This window comes from Protobothrops mucrosquamatus, unplaced genomic scaffold, assembly GCF_001527695.2.
Source record: "Protobothrops mucrosquamatus isolate PMUCROS unplaced genomic scaffold, P.Mucros_1.0 scaffold557, whole genome shotgun sequence".
Classification (NCBI taxonomy): domain Eukaryota; kingdom Metazoa; phylum Chordata; class Lepidosauria; order Squamata; family Viperidae; genus Protobothrops; species Protobothrops mucrosquamatus.
In genome coordinates this window covers 203,736-221,407 of record NW_015386860.1, presented here as the reverse complement: position 1 = coordinate 221,407, position 17,672 = coordinate 203,736, and the positions used below count along the sequence as shown (strand labels likewise).

Below are 17,672 nucleotides of genomic sequence, written 5' to 3'. Positions count from 1 at the left end.
CTTTGGACAAGTAGCATCAAATGTGACAATCTTGTTTTTACTGACTGAACAAAATATTTGCAAAGGGCATTTCACAAAGAATGCTGGAGTGATTGAATAACCCCTCTTCAAATCAGTGAAGCAATTGTGTCTTTGGAAGCTTGTAGAGCTATTTCAGGGGATGTTCTGTTCCCAGTTAGCTGTATATGTATGCATAGCCATTTCCCTTCTTTTTTGCTGGTAGTCCATTTCAATGCTTTATCTTACTCTTGTTTTTTTTTTATTCATATTCAATTTTTTTTAAAAAAAAATAAAGTGTGCTTTTCAATAATGAACTGTTTCTGATTACAGAACTTGAGAATAATCACCTTTTAAATTCAAGTTTTGCCAATTTGGTTGGAAGTCCTGAAACCGAGAACCATGGAAAAAAATCAAGCAACTGTTTAGCAAATACTGAAAATGTGATGGATGTTTCCAGAGCTGAATTATATACCTCTTCTGATTCTCCAAGGGACTCTCAACATACAGGCCTAAAGCGATTGAGTGGTAAAGGTTTACATAAAAATTCAACCTTACTTAATGACAAAGGATGTGATTTCCCTGTCAAAAAGTCAATAATGCCTTCAACCCCAGAATGCAAAGATGGTATTGACTGGTTTTTAGCCATTGCTGATAATCCCCTTCCTCAGGTGAAAAATGTGGACCATACAGTTTCTGCCAAAAATCTGGTCCATTGTGAACTTACTGGAAATACCAGCAGCAGTAGTTCTGAGAATGACTTTTCTTCAATTAATCTAATTGATACTCCAGTAATGACTAAAAATTCTTCTCTTTGCAAACAACAACAATATAGAAGGAAATCAAGCCTTAAACTGAAGGCTTCTATATCACATGATAAAGAACCTCAGAATGATTTCTTGCTTGCGTTGCTTGCTCCGAGTAAGTCTGCTAAAGATCAAGATACTTCTTTTGAAGATTGTTTTTCATCTTCTAACTTTACTAAAAATAAAATAAGAGCCAGCATCCTTCCATGTCAGCAAAAGTTACAGAATGATAAAGAAATGGTGTATAATTCTCCCAGAAGCAAATTAGAAGGTTTGTTGCAACATTCTAGTCCAGTAAGTGCACGTTACAACAGAAAGAGGAAAAGAGTGACTGATATTACTGAGGATGCAGTTAGTGAGCCCAACCTATCTACCCCTCTTCAAAGGAGAAAAACAGGTGTAAATTGTACATCAAATGGTGAAAATGGAAACATAGTAGAAACGTCAGACTGTTTTTTAAATTCCAACATTCAGGAACAGATCACAATCAGTTCTGCAGCTGGTAAGTTGTTATTGAAAGATAATCATCCAGCAAAATAACACCCAGAATTATTTTATATGTTTGAAAACCTTCACTCTGAAATGTAATTGAGCACTTAGATATTTTTAGAATCTCATTTAGAAAGAAGAAATATTCTATGCATAAAAATATGTAAAGAAATATTCTCTGTTTAGAATATTTTTAAAAATATTTTTTTTAAAAAACCAAGATATAGTTTAAATATACAGAAGGAAAAAGTCGTGAAAAGTTGTTATATATATCTGATAGAATATTATTGAATACTTAGTATTCCATCCATATAATTTCAGGTTGATTCCCTGCGTAGTCAGTTTTTAGCAGTATTAATAAGAATTTTGAAGTATCTGTTTAAAATGCAGTATAACAAAATTGTTTTACTGCAACCAGGAAGTTAACTGGAAATTCCAAAAAAATTATAGTTTGAAAATTTACAGCTCTAAAGAAAGGAATTCATATAAAGAAGACTATATTTAAGTTTTGTGAACATTTTGCTGAATGAATGAAATTTAGAAATTCTCATTTTAAATTCTTAAAATCCTAAGAATCTCAAAAATGAGTACACTGGAAATTTGTGAACATCATTATTTTATTCCTGAAAACCACTGAATGAGTTTTTTATTACTGGGAAACATACCTGATGAGGTGATTTTGTACAATAGTAATGCTGCTGTCTAGAAAACATATATTATTCCTGTATCTTAAAATACATATTAAAAGGGTTCATTCTATAAAATCTACAAAGTGCTAGAAATAGGTGGTTATGTACAAGAAGGTCTAATGTCTGAGTATTTTTAACATGTTAAATGAATTATGAGAATAACTCATGTTTAGCTTCCTAAGTATAACTGAATGTTCTTTTGCTGATGCATCTGAAATAATGATCTGTACTTTGTAAGGTGAATACAGCGCCTTAATTTCAAGAAAGATGTGTATGTATAGATGTATAAAATACTAACCATGGAGAAGTCTTATTTGATCTTCAGAATGTGAAATAACTACATTTTAAATAGTTTTCAATAAAAATATATGAAGGCTCTATCTACTGAAAAGAATTACTGTATTCTTTTGATTCAGTTTAAAAATATAATTACTTATTGAATGTTCATGATTCTCTGCAGGAATTAACTGGTAAAGTAGGTTCGCTGTTATAAAATGATAGCTTTATTCTGTAGCATTCTCAGCTTTTTGAGAATTAATTTCATACAGAACCTTTGTCTAAGAGACATGAAGCTTTTAATTGATTTGTGACATCAGCTTTCAGGAGGATTTTTGGAGTCTGGTAAAAATTCTGCTGAAATTGCTGTCATATATATCTACTTGGTGATATTCCTTTAAAAAAAGAAATCTCTTTACTATGCTTATGCACTTGATTGCTCAGCATTCTACAGACTGTAAAATATAGTGTACTGTAATGTTTCCACCTAACTAAGCCAAGGACTACAGCAGTTTGTAATGTTATAGTCCAATTCTGTACATGTTTATTCAAACTAAATTAAACTCAGGATCTTGACGCAGATCAGTTAATAAGTACCGATTGGATTATATGAGTCTTCAGTTAGCTAAGTTCTATTATATCTAAAATCAAGGATTAGTCTGAATTCAAATCTGATTTACATCTGGAAATTAAAACTTGGTTACTTCATCTGTTAATGGCAATCTATTGCTATAAGGTACATTGAAACCTTCAGTTATGAAAATAATACATTGATTCTGGTCAGTACAGGAATCAATAATCCTTCAGGATTGTAGTATTTATTTTAAATAAAATTTCTTAGTTTAATATAATAAACACTGACCTCAGGTTCTCCTCACATATCATTCTAGAGAAATTGTGGACACCCAACTTTTTACGTTGAACCAGGAGTGGCAGAGGAGCTCCATTCTGTATATTAAATATTTGATCCAATATACACATTATGACTGTATTGAATCTCTTTCATATGTAAGATAGATTACTGCTCCTCATGTTTCAAACAAAATTAGGAAATTCAGATGTCTCACAAGCATAGTATCTGTATCCAGTTGTTAAAGCAGCCATATCTTTCCTTTAGGCTATATAGAAACCTTGGAGGGAGGAGACATACTATAGCTCTGTAATAAGTAACAGAGAGGTGCTGTCTTGTGCAAATTGTAAAGCAATTCTTCTGAATTATTGTTTGCATAATGGTTAGTACATGTGTTAATATTCAGCCTTACACAAAATACAGATTCTTTCCTTACCAGGAGCACCAATATTTTAACTCATATATACGGTAAATTTCTTACCAATATTTTGTAAATATCTACTTGGACATAAAATATAATTCATTTTCTATGAATTAATAAAAGTATAGATGGGAAATTTGTTTATCTGAACAGGCATTATTGCACTATAGAGCAAAGGTCCCTAACCTTTAGGGCACCAGGGGCCGGTTCCATGGAGAAAGATTTTTCTGCGGACCGGAGAGTGCGTGGTTTTGTGTGCTGCCTGTATCCCATGAATGGGGCTTTGCTTGTTTGTGTGGACCAGTTGCTGGCATGCTGCGGACCAGTACTGGTTCACGGACCGGGGATTGGGGACCCTTGCTATAGAGTATGTATACTGGCAAATCCAGGGCAATGGGTTATATAATCATTGAAGCCAAAATGTTAGTTCCAATTATGTTATAGATTTGTTTTCCTTGACAGCTCTCAATATTTTAAAAAATGCATCATACATTGGGAGAGAAATACTGCTGTTTTTATGATACGCCATTTAATTACTCTACATGCATCATTATTTGCTGAACGTGTACTTTTTAGTCTATGTAAGATCAAATTCAGTAAACTAGAATGAATATGTACATCTGTACATGATTTGTGAGCCTGCGAGAATCTAAGTTTTTCATTACTAATCTAATCGTCTTTTTGAATGGCAATAGTAAGACTCTAAATCACTTCATTTATTTCTCATCATTGCATTGATATCAGTTCACCAGATTATGTGAGAATTAAATGTTCTCATCAAGGGGGTTGATTGTAAGAGACTTACCTGGCAAATTTTACAGTGATCAGCATTGGAGACATGTTTTTCCATGTATTTTCATATTACAAATGCCCAAGTCCTATAGAAGAATTAATAATGCATTTCCTTTTTGGCACAGTGTTATATGTCAAATACTGGCTAGAATTTGAAGAACCCCAGTTCCCAGATGCAACTTAGTACTTTATGAACAGCTATGTTTTTATATGACCTCTTTATAGAAGAGAGTTCTTGTAGAAGTGAAGTATACTCAGTGTTTGAAGCTTGCTTATATTTGTATTAAAAGTCAACATGCACTTGGAGTTTGGGAAAGCAATTCTAAAATAAACTCTTAAAAGTTAATGTGGTCAAATCATGCCTAGAAAATGCCATACTACTGATACTGTTTTCACTAGCCGTGATACCTTCATTTATACCATCCTAATCGTGAATATCATGTACAATGTAAGCTTTTTTTCCCCTGAATTTTTTCTCTCCCATTTCCTTAACAAACCTAAAAGGGTAGTTATAGAAATGCTTAATATATTTTGAGTAGAAAAGTTGTTCAGAGAATGGTATTCATAGGTATCAATAGTATATTTACCATACTACAGTATTGTATACAGTGTAGCTGTATACAGTATAGCTAGAGTAGAGTGAATTTTCTTACTTCGTGATATATTAGGGCACACACCTCTTTTTTTGTGTGCCAAGAGATCTTATATCAGGAAATTTGATGTTCACAGCAGTTTTTCCCATTCAGCCAAAGACTTCATTATATATTCCATAAAGCTCAGGCTACTGTCATGTTACATGTTGTAATAATTATGTTTTATCTGTTAATTGGTGGAAATAAGATTGAATGTGGCCTGAAGATGGAGCAATCAAGTATGAATGCAGCTATTACTAAGGCTGAATTTAAGAGCAGACATCTTAGAATTCAAATAACACATGTGAAGTATATGAAATTGGAGTGTTTTTATAGAGGTGTGTAGCTGTTTCAATCTTGGGTTGTGAAGCTGTTCCAACAATTCTGGAAATGTTCTGAACTATAAGAGGTTACTTTGAATTAGATTTGGTTTGAACTTAACAGAAACATTTCTAGAAAGATCTAAATAGTTGTTTTGAACTGTAAACTGTAAACATTTCAACTTTAAAATATTTTGTCCGCCACTGCTGTTTTCATTTTAAAGGGCATTTGCTTCTAGTAATATGAAGTTGCAGAATAAAAATCTAACAAAGTTCTGCCATGAAAAGTTATGAAGATGTAATGGGCTGTGAGACTAACCTTGGTGCAACCTGTGTGAAACTCGGCTGGTTTGCCTGCCATAAAGATAAATAAAAGCAAATACTGTACTGTATTCAGTTTTTTTAATTCAAATTAGGAATTGCGAAAAATCAATATGAAAGGTGAGTTTTTGAAAGACTAAAATGATTTTTAAAATGTTTACTTAGAACTGCAATTACTCCTTTTTAGAGAAGCCATAAAATGTAGAGAAAACACAAAAAGCAAGGATCTGTACCTCATTATGAAAAATATACAGGAAAAATGCAAAGATACGATTGTGCTAATACATTAACAGCATTTACATTTTTCATAGTATGGGTTAGAATTAACTCTGAATGGATCTGGTTTTTAGATAATGCCAAATTTTCAACGAGTGATGCCAAAAATGCTGCTTGTGAACATTTGGGGAGCCATGTGAATGAGCCTGATAGGAAATTAAAGATTAGGAGAATTAAAAAGGTGAGTTGGTATATCATGGCTATAAGACCAGTAGAAGGAAGTGCCTTTCATTTCTTCCTTTTCCCAAGTTCAGTTATGTCTTTTTGTGTCAGGTCTGGGGAACCCTACAATCTGCAGAAGTAGGTGAGAATCCTAAGGGGAGACCAGAAAATCTAATGTTTAGTGGACACAGAATCATAGCAAACCACTGAATAGCTAATCTACCCAGTGGGAAAACATGATCGACTGGACAAGCTACACTGAACTCTGCAGCATTTTATTACATATTCTTAAAATTGAAGTTTTCTGGATGAATATATTTGGTAAAATCAACATTTGATTTGGCAGAACACAGTGGGCCATGCTACAGCCATGAAATGGTTCCTATACTTTATAATCATTTTATTTTTCTTTAACTCAAGTATTGGAGTATTCAGAGCCATTATCAACCACCTGATTTAATAGCAGGAGGATTTTCAGCTAAACTAAGATTGCTTTTTTACCCATCCACACACTCCCCTTTCTAATTCATGGAAACAAAAATTCATTAAACCCTCTGATGAGCAACAACAGGTTTTTAAGAAGCGTCTGTCACAAGATATTTCACCTAGTACTTGGATTTATTCTTCTCTGTTTTATCAATCGGTCTGTTTATCATACAGACCTTTCCACATGGTCAAAATCTAAGCAATGTGTTTAGGTAGAACATTGTATTTGTTTATTACTAGTTGGAAGAATTGCTGTTATCATTGAAGAGATGTCTCTAGTTTGTATGTGCTGAATTGTTCTGTATAGCTTTTCAGCAGTCTAAATACTGAAGATACAGCCCAACATTTTATAATAATAAAATAAATGTGCTTCCTATATGGGGAAAGAGCTTTACAAATTTCAGAAAGCGGATTCTATTTGATGCATTTAGAATATTCAATTAGAATGGGTGAATCTTTTCTGTAAATCATGGAGACAAATATTTGCAGTTAAAATACAATACTGGCAACCTCATGTTGAATTAACTTAGTTAGTTATAGATTAAAAGTACTAGACCATCAAAGCTGTTTTCTAGGAATAGTCTTTTGCTCAGGTGACCTGTACACCACCTTTTAATACAGTGTTTCCACTGCATTCTTTCTTCCCCACTGAATGTTGAAAAAATATGTTCAAGGATCGTATGTATGCTAATTTTTCATGTTCAGCACTGAGAGATGTACAGTGGTACCCTCTCTAACTTTGCAGCCGAGAACTAAGGACCACTCAGGAATCCCATACACGAAGAAACCCTACATGTGTACACAGGGCTCCTTCATGCAGGGTGTGTATAACAAGAAGCTACACTTTGCTTCCTAAATGTTGAGATGTATGAAAAAGCTTTAATTTTTGTATGATTTAGATATTCATCAGAATTGGACATTGTTAAGGGCAAGCAAACGTTGATTTATTTTTCCTTCTTTCTTTAAATCTTTAGCCTTTGAGAACCTTAGTCATGACAAGCATGTCCCCTGAGTAAGTACCAGGTATTGTGATTATGTTTCTATGTACACATAATTTCATATCTCTGTAGTTCATAAAACTGCCTTCTAGGTCTAGTATCCTCCAATGTTTGGATTTCAATTTCCTAAAATCTGAGCCAATGTGGCCTCTAATGCAGGCCTATGGTAACATTTGAGAAACAACACTTCCATTAGTAGTTTATATTTGTATGCTATGCTCAGAAAAATGTAGACAGATATAGACTTCAATCCCAAGGATTCAAATTAGCTTTGGATATACAGTATAATATAAATTTTCTAAATGTCTTAAAACACATCATATTAATAATTTTAATTAAATCATTTTTATGTAAGAAGAATGCGTAAATTACTTTAAAAGGGACTGTAGCAAAAGTATGGTACTTTTAAATATGGATTTTGTTAGCATACAGTTAGGAAACAATATGTTTGTTACAATCTGTTTGCTGCATGATGAAAGAATGCATGCTTAGTCAGAACTGCATTCACTGTGTGCTGTTCCCTATTAACTGCTTCAAATTGCAGTATGGAATAAGACCAACTTACTTATATAAATTAAATTCAGAGATTTAAAAAAAACAATTCAAATATCAAATTAAGAACAGCACCTACCATCCTGCTGTCCTCTTTCAGTAGTCACCATCAGATCCCACATGTTCTCTCAACACTATTGTTATGGCTTTCCCATGGGAGCAAAATGGAGGCCAACTGAACCACTGGAAATTGCTATTCCCTCCCGAGAGAAACATTTATCACAGAGACCACCACCCCTCAATATACTTCATGAAAATGGGCGCCTTAAACATTCTTTTCTGGGTTGAATAGATAAGAGCTGTGTACTTATAATGGATAGGATGCTTCTGCTTGGAGATACATGGGAGCCAAGCCATGTGGTTTAAAACCAGGACTTTGAATTTGATCCAGAATCTTATCGGAAAACAGTATAGCACTCAGAAGATTGGTGTGATATAATTCTTATCTGATAATAGCTGGGCTTCTACATTCTGTACCAATTTCAGATTTGATTCATTTTCAAAAGTATATAAGTTTAGCTTGGAGGCAATGAATTACCATGCTGTTTTATTGTACCCTTACTTAAGTAAATATGTGCAAGACATTCAACGCTAGGAACATTCTGACCCCTGAAACATCTGTTCCAACCTCATTGGAAATATCTCAACATCAAATAGGGCTGTCCTAAACTCCATTATACAGCTAGAAATAGCTCATTGCTGAGGTCAGACTACTTTCAATGAAGTGGGCTCAAAGTAAACATACCTTTTGGCCATTTTAATGTTTTGTACAAACCTCTTATAATAATGCTTATATTGTAACTATAAATTAATCATTTCTGTAGAAATGTAAGTAAGGTATTAAGTTATCTACTCTCTGTTTCTTAAAGAATGCAGAAAGTAACTCTGCAGGTGCTGAAGAAGCTGGGTGGTTTTCTGACTTCTGATGAAGTATGCAAAAGTACAAGTCATGTAATTGCAGGGAGCCCCCGCCGGACTTTAAATATACTTATGGGAATTGCTAGGGGCTGCTGGATTGTTTGTTATGATTGGGTAAGTAATACAGATGACTAGCAATAGACTTTCTTTTTCATTAAAAATATGTTCATTATCTGGTAACGTTAATGGTAAATTAATATATGCGATACAGTGTGAAATATTAAAGTGTTGCTGTTAATCAAGGTTGCTTAGGTTTATTATGTATTAATTTTACAGCAAAATAAGCATATAAATGTGCACAACATTATTACCACCTTTTTTAAAAACTGAAGATGAATATTTCCTATAAATCAGGAGTATGAAATGTTTTGGTCACATTTCACATTATGTGGATGGTAGAGGCTTGCAAAGTGAATTTGGCCATATGAATACTTGTAGGTGGGACCAAATTCATCAAATTCACATTCTTGACTCACAAGAGTGGAAAACCATGCTATAATTGTCATCAGTCATGGAGAGAAGAGGCCCCAAATATCCAAAAGGTTCCTGGTGCCAGCTCTAAACTTGAGACTCATAAAGTCTGAGTCTAAACAAAGTTAGAGAGAACTCTACACTAGAATAATTTTGCAGTTAAAATGCTAAAATCCAAAATTTTTTCTAAACAGATCCTTCAAGCTCTTCTGTTCTCCCCCTCTCAGACCAAAGTATACTGGAGGTACAAGAAATATGAGGAAATAAGAAAACCTCTCAACAAAAATAAAGGCTGGCTTACATTTTCCTGGACCTTACCTGTTTCTTGGATTAGTAATGTACAGATAAATTGGAGGCTCCAAAACTGGCTATTAAAATGTACAACTGGGTGCCTTCTTTGTTTATATTTTCAACTTGGTGTATGATCATTGAAAATCCCTCTTCTAACTTAAAAAAATGTATTTATTTATGAGTTTTAGCCTTCCTGCTATTGTTACAAAATATCTGCTGAAACAAGACAGTAACATAGGCACTCAAACGAATGATAACCTTGTACTCAAAGTATACATATTGATTTTCAAAGTAATAGAAGCAGAAGTCGGTAATATTCCTCTTTCCCAGACTGGAGAGGAATCAAGTGCAGCTGCAGAAACAGGAAGGCCCTTAATGCCAAGGGATTTGTGTCACAGATGGATCGTATTTTCTGTAATCATATTCCAAAAAATTATCTTGATTCAGATGCTTCTGAACTACGATTGTAAATACAACTGATTACACTCCCCATTATTGTATGTTACATAATTTTTAAATTGCAACTTTTCTGTAGCTGATTTTTTCTTTTTGGACTATATAGTATGGTGTTTAACCTATTCAATGCTTCCTTGCCTATTTGATTCATAATACTTGTAAATTGAGTATTTTTCTCACTAACTGGTTTCTTATTACTAATATCCATTCTGATTTGAATGCCTAGAGCAGGGGTGTCAAACTGCCGGCCCACAGGCTGGATGCGTCATGCCGAAACTGTTCCCACCCCATTGCCAGCAATGGCAAAAAAAGTCACAATAAGTCGCGACACGTCACGTGACGTTGCGAGTTTGACACCCCTGGCCTAGAGGCACATGATCCATGTCAAAATGTAGAGCTGACAACTTTTGAAATAAAAATGTGTAGTATTTGGAGAAGTCATGCTATAAGATATTAGTGATGTAAGGGTGAACCTTAATTTCAGGTGGAATGGAGAGACATCCCAGAGATTTTGTGATGAAGCCCAGGAAAAAAATTACTTATTCCAATGTGATATATTTCCTATTAGAGCCAAGATGAGAGAAAAATTGCATTTTTTCCTGGCAGCTGGCCCCAAAATATGATGGAGGAAAGAATTTAACACTGGGGTTTTTTTAAAAGTTATCTCTTAGAATCCTATAAAGTTATTATAAATACCTTTTCATCTGATGTACTGCAATTAAGGAATATGTATATATCTCTAAATAAACAATTCACCATACCAAGATTATATGCAGAATATTTCAGTTTCTTATCCAATATTTAATGCTTCTGGGCCATTCATTCTGGTATGATTTGATGGGAAATATAGGGAGATTCAGCAAGTGTTTGACAATGTTTTGCTTCAGATAATAAGAGTATTAAATATTTTTACAGGTGAAAAATATGAAAGAGGACACTCACCCTTTAAACTATATTTTTAAAAAGGGGCTTGTAGAGGAAATGGCACATTTAAGTAGATAACCACAGAGGATGTCATTTTGTTCCTGTGGAAAAAGTCATTGACTGGTTTTAAACTGCATTTGTTTTGATCTTTTGTTATAGAGTCTTTGTAATATTCCTTCTGGGACTGGCATGTTAAATCACTGTTTTGAACATACCAGCTGTTGACCACTGATCAAATGATGAACAGTATTAATTGTTAGAGTTTCTCTTATTCTGCATATGTATGCTGAGCACTGAGGAATGGATTTGGGAGTGGAGAATCTGGAACTTATTAACAAAGATTCAGACAAGAAATACTGTTCTTGAGACATACATCATTTGTTTCAACTGTGCTTTGTGAAGGAACTATTTTGTAGCAAATTAGCAATTTCCAAGACTAATTAATCTTAGGCCAAGCAGTTATAAATGTTGGTAACTGTCTAAAGAAATTGTGAGAAAAGTGGGCGGCACTTCAACCTATGCACTGAGAATTTTCTGGTTTCTATCAGATCTCCTCCCTAGATGTATTCATTATGATTGAAGACTTGGAAAGTCCTTTAATTCACTCATAAAGAATACTTTTGGGCTATATAAGGGAAACATTTGTATTCACAGTCTTGGTGCTGAATACATGATCCTGGTTTTAATCAATTTGTCTGATGGCACAGGAATAGTGGTTCATTGCAACTAGCAAGTTAGGATTTTCACTTCCCTCAACTACTTTCAGTTCATCTAAGTCAAAGTTTCAAATAAGCTTGGCTTTGTGTTGCACATCCCCTGGGGCCAAGTTCATGACCTGATCCTATATATGTATATTAAACATCTATTTTAAGACTGAGCATAGTCCACAAATGTAGAAGCCTGTTTCTATTATGGGGTAAATGTCTGATGAGATTTCAATAAAGTAAAAAAAAACGCTGTACGCAATGTATAGCTAAAGCGTAGCTATCTGGAATCTATGAAGCAAAGCTTGAATATGCTAACTATTCCATTGCTAATTATCTACTTTCTACTGACTACACATTTCGAACAGAACTATTAATTCTCACTGGTTTACTGTCTAGGTTTTGTGGTCTCTGGAACATGGCTATTGGATTTCTGAAGAGCCATTTGAACTGTCAGTGGATTTCCCTGCAGCTCCTGTAAGTAATATTTTGCTTTTTAGTTTATCAATATAATGATATGATTGTCATATATCAAAGTATAAGCAATGGAAAATGTTGACAGGGAACTGTATATCAATTAATCCCAAATCAATGTTCCTCAAGAGATGTTCAAACTTTTAATTGGCAGTTTCCCTTTAAGCTAAAGTAAATAGAAGCAGATCTTTTAATCTGTCCAAAATACTGATAAATTATCATTAACAGGTATTATTTTAACAGAGAAGAACAAGAAAGAACAACAGTCCAATATTCTTATACATTATACTGAGTTCACATGTAGAGTTCTATAAATTGCAAAGATATTTTGAGCTTTAGAATACCGATACAAATATCTGATATGCAAGGTATAAAAATAGTGGTCTGTTATATACTCAGTATTGGATTTTAAAGAAAAGACATGTAAAATATAGAAATATTTTATACAGTCTTATTAAATATACTATGTGCTACCAAATATCCTTGAATATGTGACTACTAAAAGTAATAATCTGTATCTAGGCATTAATTACAAAATATTTACATAATTACAAGGAACAGCATGAATAATAAGGTACAATATAGTTCACAAAGCGGTGCTCTTTTTAAAATAACAATTAAGAGTTCAGTTGTAAGAGATAAAGTAATGTTTAAGACTGAGGAAATTTTAGACAATCTAGATATATTTCACAGTTCCAGTTATGCATAAACTTCATGAACGTTCATGAAAACAAAGTTCTTAAGGTTCTGCAGAATCCTTCTAACATTCTCCTTTTAAAATCATTATTGCATTAGTTATTTCTTCTTGCATGACTGAACTGTGATGAAATTCAGCAATGCTGAAATCAGGACTAGAAACACTGGTTCCTATAGGATGCATGTGCATGTTGTTCAGGCAGAAAAATTGGTCATAGTGTATCCATATTGTCAAAGTATATTAAAATTATGTCAACATAATATTTCAAAAAGTGTAGTTTTTTTAGAAATCTGTTGGGCGGATCATCATAGTTGTGGCCTTTAGAGAATAGCCTGCTCCTTTCCAGTAGTACCATTTAATGCCTTTAAATTTGTTTGTGTTCTGTCGCAATGGATAGTATAGACCATTTAGATTGGAAGGCCCACATGCATCAAACCACCATCCTGTATAAAAATAAAAGGAAACAGGAAACAAGAACAGATTCATTCTATTTATATTTTGTAAACTGGACGTACCATTAATTAGAATATTTACACATAGTTGACATATTTTCCATATTTCTACCTCATGCTTCAACCTAAGTTTCAAATTCCAAGTGCTAATTCAGAGCACCCTTCTGACAATAACTGCTTTACAGGGCTAAACATGAAAAAAGCCACACGAAAGAGACAACTCTTAAAGCTAGTATTTGGTATTATGGAAACCATCTTGACCCTTGTTTATCACTTATGCCTCAAATGAGCTACATTGCATGCTGATTGATTGTAAGCACTGAGCCGATTAGGCAAAGAGGATGTTTACAGGCCCCCAAAATTGAACATTCTTTAAAACATAAGGTATCTATAATATTTCCTGGGGACTTCCAGGGAAGCAATGGCAGACTAAAAACACTCGGCAAGAGTAAAGTCAACAACTGCAGTAGAATGAAGAACCCGTGAATGGATTGCTCCTTGAAATTCCTCTCCTGAGCAAGGAGAGGACCAGGATTGCCTACAAGCACTCCATACAGTGGCTCTTCACAAGGAAACTGTAAGACAACAGTCTCTGGTGAGTTTTAAAGTTTTGGGAGCTGAAGAAAAGTCATCTCTACCCAAACCACAGTTCAGAGCCTTCAAAAGGACACTGGGTTTGCCTACTTTCTTTCCTAATCATTTTTGAAAATTGCTTATTAATGGCTTTTTTATATTAAGAACCCTCAGAAAGGCAAGTTTCATTACATCAGATGAGTTTTCTTCTATCTGATGAAAAAAGTTTCATTCAAGCTTAAGGACTTTTAAAAAAATCTTATCTATCTTCTATATAAATAAAAATGTAAATGTTCGTTTGTTCAAAATCTTAAATCTCTGAAAGTTCTTCACCGATTGCTTTGAAATTTTAACACAACGTTGCATTCGAATACGCGTGTGTTTTTATATACCTACTATTATATACAGTAGATGTCACACCTGTGACAGGTAAAACATGCTTTTTTAAAAAAACAGCGCCATCTGTTGGACGTAAAAGCAACACACGCTAACCAGACTGAGCCACAGCAACGCGTGGCCGGGTACAACTAGTATTTGAATAAACAGCAAGAGGGTGATTAGAACATTGATTCTGGAAAGTTCTAAATGAATTAAGGGGTAAGAGGAACTTGAAATAACATTTTGAAATTAATTACAATTAATTGGGTTGTTTAAAATTCTTATATAGTTTGTGTGTGTGTGTAAAGATTTTGAAACTAATTTTTAAGAAATGCTCCCATGGAAAATTGGTGTTTACAGCCAGATTGGTCTACTGGTTAAGGACCAGGCTAGAAACCAGGAGTTCTTATCCCACCTTAATTTTGAAAGTCAGCTGGGGAACTTTGGGTCAGTCACTCTCTCAGCCCAGCCTACTTCATAGGATTGTTGTTATGAGGAAAGAAGGAAGGAGTATTATGTACTGTATATTCACTGCCTTGAGTTACTTATAAAGTAATAGATAGGATAAAAATAAAATAAATAATAAATAAATAAAATAAATAAACAAATAGAAAAAATGACAAGAGGGACTTTGAAAGTTGGACACTAGAGGGAGCCAGAAAGAACTGAAATTATAAATGACTAATTAATATAGAATGGAGCAAAAATATATGAACTTGGAAGACTTCAAGAATTTTGGGGGACTATGCACTCATAAATTACTCTTTAAATTGTCTGCTATTATAAAAAATAGATTCAGAAATAATATAGATTATTACTGGATAAAACAAACTAGGGCTAATTCAGATGTAGTTCTGAAAGTGGATTTAAAAATGTCAGGCTACAAGAATGATAAGGAAAAAAAGTTGCATTGGATTTACAAATGAAACTGGCTTATATCTTAATAATTAAAGGGGGCAGACAAATAATAAATCAGAACTTTCTTGTCTTGGTTTTACAAAAGAGATTTGTTAGAAACTCCTTATGAGTTACAAAATCAACTTTTGGGACACTAAAGAAATTAAGATTCTTAAAAGAAGATGGAATGAATACAGAGTTGTTTTATTTGATCAGGTTAAAAATCTATATGTTGTTTCTGATAGTTGTTAATGGATTTTCTTTATGGCTGAATGATGAGGCTTTAAAGATTTCTTTATATGTAAAAGGTAAGATATAGAAAGAAGAGATCTTTTGCTGTATTTATAAGTTACTATGTTACAAATAAAATAAAGGAACATAAAACTAGTTTATTTGATTAAGATTAAAATATATATGTTATATTTCCTGGTAACTCTTAATGGACTTTTGCTGATTTGGATTGAATAACAAGGCTTTATAATTTGTTTATAGATAAGAGATGAGATGGGGAAAGAGATCTTTTGTGGAATTATGAGAGAGGATGATAAAAAATCTGCATTAAAAAGCATCAAAAGAAAAAAATGCTCTGTCATATTAGAATTACAGTCTCTTTATTATTTGTATCCATAATAGCACCCTCTTCAGTTTTATAAATATAGCTTAGTTCAAGGATTTCCAATCCTGGCAACTTTAAGACATGTGGGCTTCAACTCCCAGAATTCTCCAGGCAGTGGGGAAATTCTAGGAGTTGAAGTCCATGCATCTTAAAGTTGCCAAGATTGGAAACCCTTGCCTTAGATCCTTATAAAGAATATAAAATGCAGTTTTCTTGATTAGATCAAATGCCTGTTTAGCCCAGCATCCGTTTCCCATTGCAATCATCCAAACTTCTGTGAAAAACACAGCTGCCGTATTCTTTCTTTAATTTAGTTTTGACCAAGTTATATGCTACTCCCAAATTATTCTGTAAGGTTCACAGCATGAATGTATAAACATTAAAAAACCATGTGTGTGACTTTTTAAAAAGAAAAAAACCAAACACCCAAACTAAAAACTTAGATAATAGATAGCTTCAGTATCTTTGCAAACTAATAATAAGTGGGCTTTCAATTCCAGCAGAACCTGTTCCAAAATGAATTAACTGTATTTCTCAACAATTATTTACAGATATGCTGGTACTAATCTTAAAAGTATTAGATACCCATTAGTAAAATACATTTGGCTCCAACTCTTTTTAATAGAAATGCTGTGAGTAAATATGGGTAGAAGGCACCATACAACTTCTAGACTTTTCCCAGATTACATTGTTTTCCTTTTTCCAAGCAAATCAGTTTAATTTTTCATTGCATGTCATTCAGTAGCTGATGTTGATGTTAATGCTAATGTAATAATACCTTTGTGGGGTTTCATGGATCTCATTAAAGACAATCATGTGGAGGTTAACTCAGGGAGCCAGGGCCAACTAATTCTGAGATTTTTCCAGATCTCATTAAATTCTCACCAATTTCCTGAACTATTTCTCTGTATCTGTACTGTGCTGTGATTATAGCCGTGCAGTGGTGCGAAAGAGTGAAAAGAACATTGATTGGACTATGCTTGCCTCCTCCTCTATTATTTCAGATTCTCTCTGCTGTTCCAGAGTAGCTATTGAAAAGTGACTTTTACAGTTATAATATTTTGAGCTGGTTTAAACAGTCTCCTTCTGGTGGAGCTCAACTCCTGGTATCTTCACATGTATGTCTGTGTAGATTTCTTTGCATAGTACAGATAGTCCTCAACTTACATCAGTTTGTTTAGTGACTGTTCAAAGTTACAACATCGCTGAAAAAAGTGACTTGACCATTTTTCACACTTACAACCATTACAGTATCCCCACATTCACATGATCAAAATTCAGACTCTTGGCAACTGGTTCATATTTATGATGGTTGGAGAGTCCCAGGATCATGTGATCAGCTTTTGCGACTTTCCGACAAACAAAGTCAACGGGGAAGCCTGATTCACTTCACAACCGTGTTACTAATTTAACAATTGCAGTGATTCGCTTAACAAATGTGGCAAGAAAAGTCGTAAAAAGGGGGAAATTTTGCTTAACAAATTTCTCACTTAGCAACATAAATTCTGGGCTCAACTGTGGTCGTTAGTCAAGGACTACCTGTACAGAAGGTTTTGGGCACTGCTTCTGGAAAGAGTTTCAGCTTCCCAATCTAGCCTAAAGTGCTGGTAGTCTTCCATCCAAGTACTAACTAGGCTTGATCCTGCAACTTGCTAGTATAGTATACTGGTAGATTTGCCTTAGTTTACTTACACAAGTCATTCTGATCTTTCCACTTTATTATAACAGCTGGCACAACCAAACATATCTGCTTT

The 17,672-nt window shown here is 33.8% G+C and overlaps 2 protein-coding genes across 2 annotated transcripts in view; one reads left to right on the top strand and one right to left on the bottom strand.

Annotated features, from left to right (window-relative positions):
* MCPH1 (microcephalin 1) overlaps positions 1-17,672 on the top strand; it is a 113,159-nt gene that overhangs the window by 23,863 nt on the left and 71,624 nt on the right. Inside the window, exons 8-12 of the mRNA XM_015817175.1 lie at positions 331-1,338; positions 5,944-6,050; positions 7,492-7,529; positions 8,937-9,099; positions 12,231-12,308. Coding sequence (XP_015672661.1) covers positions 331-1,338; positions 5,944-6,050; positions 7,492-7,529; positions 8,937-9,099; positions 12,231-12,308 — 1,394 coding nt within the window. The remainder of the gene's footprint in view (positions 1-330; positions 1,339-5,943; positions 6,051-7,491; positions 7,530-8,936; positions 9,100-12,230; positions 12,309-17,672) is intronic.
* ANGPT2 (angiopoietin 2) overlaps positions 12,452-17,672 on the bottom strand; it is a 45,044-nt gene continuing 39,823 nt past the window's right edge. The window contains exon 9 of the mRNA XM_015817173.1: positions 12,452-13,445. Coding sequence (XP_015672659.1) covers positions 13,285-13,445 — 161 coding nt within the window. The 3' untranslated portion in view covers positions 12,452-13,284. The remainder of the gene's footprint in view (positions 13,446-17,672) is intronic.